We start from the raw sequence: 6,219 nt of genomic DNA, 5'->3' as shown, positions 1-6,219 counted from the left end.
TAGGGGGAAAGCATTCAATTTTTCACCATTAAGTATGTTGTTAGGATTTCTTGTAGCTCTTTATCATGTTACAGAGTTCCCTATATTCTAGTTTTCTGACAGTATTTCTCATGAATGTGTGTTGAATTTTGTGAAATGCTTTTTCTGTATCAGTTGATATAATCATGTAATTTTTAAAAAAGATTTTACCTATTTATTTGACAGAGATAGAGGCAGCCAGTGAGGGAGGGAACACAAGCAGGGGGAGTGGGAGAGGAAGAGGCAGGCTCATAGTGGAGGAGCCTGATGTGGGGCTCAATCCCAGAACGCTGGGATCACGCCCTGAGCCAAAGGCAGACGCTTAACCTCTGTGCCACCCAGGCGCCCCTAATCATGTAATTTTTTGTCCTTTAGCATGTTATATGGAGGATCATAATGATTGATAGGTGGATGTTGAGCCATCCTGGAATAAATCTCACTTAGTCAGGGAGTTGGTCTTTTTATAGACTGTTAAATTCTATTTGCTAATATTTTGTTAGAGGTTTTTATATTTATGTTCCTAAAAGATATTGCTCTGCAGTTTTCTCTGTTATCCTTTCTTTGCTTGGTTTTGGTAAAACAGGCTTCATAACAAATTGGGAAGTGTTTCTTCCTCTTTTTTTTTCAAGATTTATTTATTTATTTGAGAGAGAGAGAGTGTGAGAGCAGGAGGAAGGCCAGTGGGAGAGGGAGAGGAGGAGGGGAAACAGACTCTCCACTGAGCATGGAGCCTGACTCCATCCCAGGACCCTGAGATCATGACCTGAGCCAACACCAACAATCTGATGCTTAACTGACTGAGCCACCCAGATATCCCTTCTTCTTCTATTTTATGGAAGAGATTATGTAAAATTGATGTTAATTCTTCTTTAAATATTGGGTTTACTGTTGGAGGGTCTTATATTTGAGAAGTCTGGTCCAGAAACAAGAACTGGATAAAAGCAACTTGTGGGTGAAGCTTCTTGTTCATTCTCAAGGATGTGCCTGACAGGTTAGGGGGTTTATTCACTGAAAGATCAATTTACTGAATGAATGGCCAATTCACAGCAAGTAGCCCAAGCCTCAGTTTGCTGAATGACATACTGACTAGATTTAGTACGTTTAGTAATTTAACACAACTGTGCTTGATGAATAGTTTTATTCAATTTATTCACTAGTTGTCTAGTGAACATAACAAAATGTCAGCATTTCAGATAGAAATATTTCAGTTTCTATTTATCTTGGCACCAAGTCCTTTTAGAGATGTATTTTATTTTACAAATTTTAGAATTTTAAAGGCTTTTTGCTAATTTCTCTAAAGGATCAATTTATAATATTTACCAAATTCAAGCAAAGTATATTTTTAATAAAGTATTTATTCCAATTTATATTAAAAGATTTTAAAAAAGAATTTATTTATTTATTTATAGAACATGTGAGCAGTATGGATGGCCCTTCTGTTTACAGATGATTGTTAATATTATGCTCACAATTAAGTCCACTGACCAAGCACAGATTCCAAGGCATGCTGAGCAAGGATGATGGTTTCTCCCTGAATTTCCACAAAGGAAGAGTCCAAAACTTTTATCTTTCATCTTGGAGGAACGAAGGGTATCCCCTGGGGAGAGCCTCCTTACTGTTGACCCATTTCATGACTATTTCTTAATGGCATCGACTACCCACATGGTACACACTACCTTCACCCTAAGTGCCCCGCCTCCACAGAGGCCCAGCAGGGTGACTGAGGTAAGCACCCGGAATCAGGTGTATGAGCTGCCTTCCTCTCAGGCCAGGCCAGCAGTGGCAGCCCTGAGTAATGCAACAGAGTATGAGTAGCACAGAGAGCTCTAGAAAATGTAGAGAACTGGTTCAGGGGGAGGCAGCTGGCAGAAGCCTGAGCCAGAGCCTTGCAGATGAGGTTTTAGCCAATCAGAAAAAGGGTTCTAAGCTGACACTTTTGTTGCTCCTTGAAAAGTCTGTATGAAGAGGCCTGTGAGACTGGACGATGCCCTGGTCTGACACAGCCTCCACCACACAGCCCCAGAATAGAGTGGAGAGAATTTCCCCTTAGGACAAGAGGGAAGGGATGGGCCAGAGTTCTCCATTTATTCTGAGGGACACTGAGGTGGAGATGGAGGGGAATAATGTACCTTCCAGGTCCCCTTTTGACCGTGGTTCCTTGCCCCCCAACCCTATTCCAGCTCTGAGTTTGATGTTCCTCCTTTCTCCTTCCGTCCCACCATGGAAACCCTCCTTATTCTGGAGTTACCCTGATCCTAAGTACACCACTGCCAGTGGAAGCCCAGGGACTAAGTCTCAGATGCTCTGGAACCAGGCACCTAGTATAGAATACTGGAATGACTCACTGCTTTCATGTGCCACTAATGGAAACTTCTTGTTATCTCTGCTCTATTTCTTTTTACCCGGTAAACTCCTCATATTCTGTTTTCAGGTCCCAGCCTCTATTATAAAAGGAGAAGCTAAAACAGACAGAAGAGACAGAAGGAGGGAGAAAAGAGAGGCAGATACTTAATGTTTTGTTTATTAATATTGCCACACCCTGTTCTAATTGTTCTATAACCATTTAGAACTGACCCTAGTCATGGGCCAGAGGAGCCTGATAAATAATAGATCTGGTCAAAAAAACACATCGCTACTGCTGCCATTCACAGTTTGATAACTTAGGGCTGGCCCAGTAAATGCCACATCTGTACACAGTCTGTAACTCTAATGTCTGCTTCCTCATTAACACTATTCAGGCCCCAGGAAATGCTTCTCCACATCTTTTACTCTCCACCCTTGTAACTGAATGTGATCCAGTCTGATGCTGTGAATGTTTGTGGATTGTGCCTTTGCTGACATAGGATGAGTGTGCTTAAAAGTGAGCTTAACTTTTCAAATACTTTCAGTCAAAGACCACAAATGTAAAAGATTCTTGCCTAATGAAGAACCACATGCCCACAGGGATGGGTGTCACTTTTTTTTTTTAGCTTGTTTTTTTGCTCCACATATTAACCTGGTATTCCCAACAGTTACACATGGCAGCTGAGGAACATTTTACAATATTAAACAAGTCATATTAGTCTTAAGTTTGTATATATGATGCTCTGGATATAAAATGCATGACATGTGATCTGCATTTTACAAAGAGAAGCCTGAGGCAATTGAGGTTCAGTAATTTGCTGACTCTCGTAAAGCCTGTTAGTGGCAGAACTGCAGCTCAAAACCATTTCCTCCTAAGAACTGTGCTCTTCCCACCACAGTTTAAGGCGCCTCAGAGTGTCTACGATAATAGAAGTGAACATCTCTGAGACTATAATTTTCTGTTCCCTGAAATATGATCCCACTTATTTCCTACTAAAAATCCCAGGTATACGAATTAAAAATCCCAAATGTCACAAAGACGTCTACTCTTGAGTCTCTTTTCATCCAGTTCTTTAAACCCCTAAGGCATTCAATCTTTAGAATTTCTGTAAGTAGGAGAAAATCTTCACCTCAAATGTTCACTAGTGTAATTTGATGAAGACATACTGCCAAGCTGAGAATCTTCATAAAAAATTGGGGTAAGAACCTTCATAAAAAATGTCTGCCCAGAGACAGATGAGGTGTTTCAGCTCCAGTGCTGATTGGCTCATTTCCTAGGGATTCTGAACCTAGGACTGAGAACCTTCATAAAAACTGAGAACCTTCATTAAAAAATGTCTGCCCCGAGACAGATGAGGTATGTCAGCTCCAAGGCTGATTGGTTTCCTTCCGAGGGACTCTCCAATCCTACTGTGGATGGAAGATTCACAGGTTTTTATTCTCTGAAGTGAGTACTTCAGAGCCATCAGGTAGGAGCTGTGTTGACTACCATTCCTTTTTTCCTATGTTCCCAGTGACGCCTGGGAAGATGGCACCGTGGATCCCCAGAGGCCTCTGGACAGCAGCTGTGATGATGATCCTGGTGGTGCTGAGCGTCCCAGTGGCTGAGGGCAGAGACTCTCCACGTAAGTGCAGGGCACCTGCTCCCCGAGCCAGCGCTCTGGGGGACAGGCTCTGAAGGACTTTGGGCTGGAGTGTGGAAGGTTCTGTGATCTCAGAATACAGTCTTTTATCACAGGTTTCCTCTCTTTGAGGTAGACAGCTCTGTTACGTTCTCATTTCCACCTCTAAGGATGAGCACAGTCCCCATCGCCTGGGCGCAATCCGTCCTGGGGATGTTATAATGGGGAGCAGGAAACGAAGTGTGCATCTGCTACCACTGACGGGACAAAGTGACATTTGGGTTAGTTTTGAAAATAAGAATATTTTGAAAATAAGAAAATAAGAATCACAGCAGGGTTTTTCATTTCAGGGTCCCCTAAGACCTTGTCTAGTTTACACCTATGGGATTCTGTGTTGGAGAAATGTAGGGCAGCACTGGTCTCTGTAGTCTTAGTATTTGACAGAAAGGATTGTACATTCCTGATTCTGAGGGGAGTGCGCGTGGACAGAAACTCTTGGTATTTGAGTGAAGCTGACTGAGTGCCCAGAGACTGGGAGTCTTAACTTCAAGTTTCACTAGTTTATGGTCAGATAGTAACTTGCGTGGGATTCAGAGACTTGAGTTGATGGTGGACTGATTAAGGAGAAAGGAGAATGTAAAGAAGAGAAATAGCACATACTGAGAAACCATTTCAGCCACAGGATTAGTATAATATAAATTCTCTCTGGATCTTCCTACTCCTCTATGTGTAGGGATGCGACTTCCGTTTTACAAATGACACATATAGTATCCATACTTTGTTTAGTAACCTGCCTGAAGCTGGTAAGTGGCAGGGTTTAATATTTTATCTCATTCGCAAGACTGTGTTCTTTCCATGAATAAAATGTTTCTCTCTAGGACTCGGAAGGTATGTGTTCCTTTTAGTTCTACAGGAGTGAGCAAACCTCACACTGCAGTTGGGTGGGTGTGACAGAAACTCAGTGTATTAGAAGGAAACTCAGGCATTAGAAGGAAGGCCCTTGCAGGGGACTAAGCGAATATGCTTGTCAGAAGTGGTCATGCTCAATTCTCCACCTTTCTCCTCATTGCCTTGAACTCTTGTGCTTAGTGGACACTTGTCTGAGGTTCCCCGGAGTTCTAAGGGAAATGGGATTTCATGTGAGAACATCCTGATCCAAGTACAGGGATGGATGTAAAATCAACCCGACTGGCCTGTTTTACTGAGTCCTCAAGCTCAGGCAGGGCTCACAGGTCCCAGGGCTTGTCCCTAGAGAGGGGCTTTCTTCCCTCCCCTTCCCTGTGCGAAGGCAGTTCTGGAAGCCCTCAGAGGAGGGCAGGCTGGCCTGGGAAAGAGGATTCTCAGGGCCTGAGTGACAGGCCTCCAAGGTGGGAGGCCTTAGGGTTCATCAGGCCCCTGGTAGTGCTGCACAAGGACTGCCAGGCCGGTGGCTGTGGGCTGGCCTGAGGCGCGGAGGTCTGAGTGACCCGCGGTGATTCCCCGCAGAGGATTTCGTGTTCCAGTTTAAGGGCGAGTGCTACTTCACCAACGGGCACGGAGCGGGTGCGGGGTGTGGACAGATACATCTATAACCGGGAGGAGTTCCTGCGCTACGACGACGACGTGGGGGAGCACCGGCCGGTGACGGAGCTGGGGCGGTCCTGGGCCGAGTACTTCAACCAGCAGAAGGACATCATGGAGCGGAAGCGGGCCGAGGTGGACACGGTGTGCAGACACAACTACCAGATTGAGGACAGGTTCATCCTGCAGCGGCGAGGTGAGCCAGGCCGTTCGCGCCCCGCGGCGCCCCCTTCCGCCTGCGGAGTCTCAGCGCGGGGAGGGGCGGGACCCAGCCGGCTGGGGGCGGCCTCTCGCGCGGGGACCGGGAGGCGGGGCGCGTCGGGCGACTGAAGGGCGGGGACGCGGGGCCGAGCTGGGGGACTGACTCGGCAGCCCTCCGCGGTTCCCTGCGAGGGGGGTGGGTCCACCAGTGAGACTGCGCTTCCTCTGCTGTTTCTGCCACTTCTGAGCCTCCCCGGCCCCTACTTAACAGTGGTTTCTCCCTCCCCATCTTTCGCTAAGCAGAGCCCGTTGAGCCCCCTGTCCCCTCCCGGGTCCTGCACTGAGAGGTCCCGGCCCCTGTGAAGCTTAGCGGTCTGGGCCTGGTGGGGGGAGGGCACCTTGCGCACGTGGTAAATACGTTAGGGTCGTGACATGCCAAATTTTGACTTTTTGGTTTCAAATTGTGATTCATCTT

General features: G+C 46.0%; 1 protein-coding gene across 1 annotated transcript in view; it reads left to right on the top strand.

Annotated features, from left to right (window-relative positions):
- The first annotated feature begins 3,792 nt into the window (after window positions 1-3,792).
- The window catches only part of LOC100484974 (HLA class II histocompatibility antigen, DQ beta 2 chain), a 9,865-nt gene continuing 7,438 nt past the window's right edge, over window positions 3,793-6,219 (top strand). Inside the window, exon 1 of the mRNA XM_034660513.1 lies at window positions 3,793-3,986. Coding sequence (XP_034516404.1) covers window positions 3,866-3,986 — 121 coding nt within the window. The 5' untranslated portion in view covers window positions 3,793-3,865. The remainder of the gene's footprint in view (window positions 3,987-6,219) is intronic.

Source organism: Ailuropoda melanoleuca, chromosome 5 (assembly GCF_002007445.2).
Source record: "Ailuropoda melanoleuca isolate Jingjing chromosome 5, ASM200744v2, whole genome shotgun sequence".
NCBI classification, from domain to species: Eukaryota; Metazoa; Chordata; class Mammalia; order Carnivora; family Ursidae; genus Ailuropoda; species Ailuropoda melanoleuca.
Note: the sequence above shows the minus strand (reverse complement) of the source record. Positions and strands in the feature narration are given on the sequence as shown.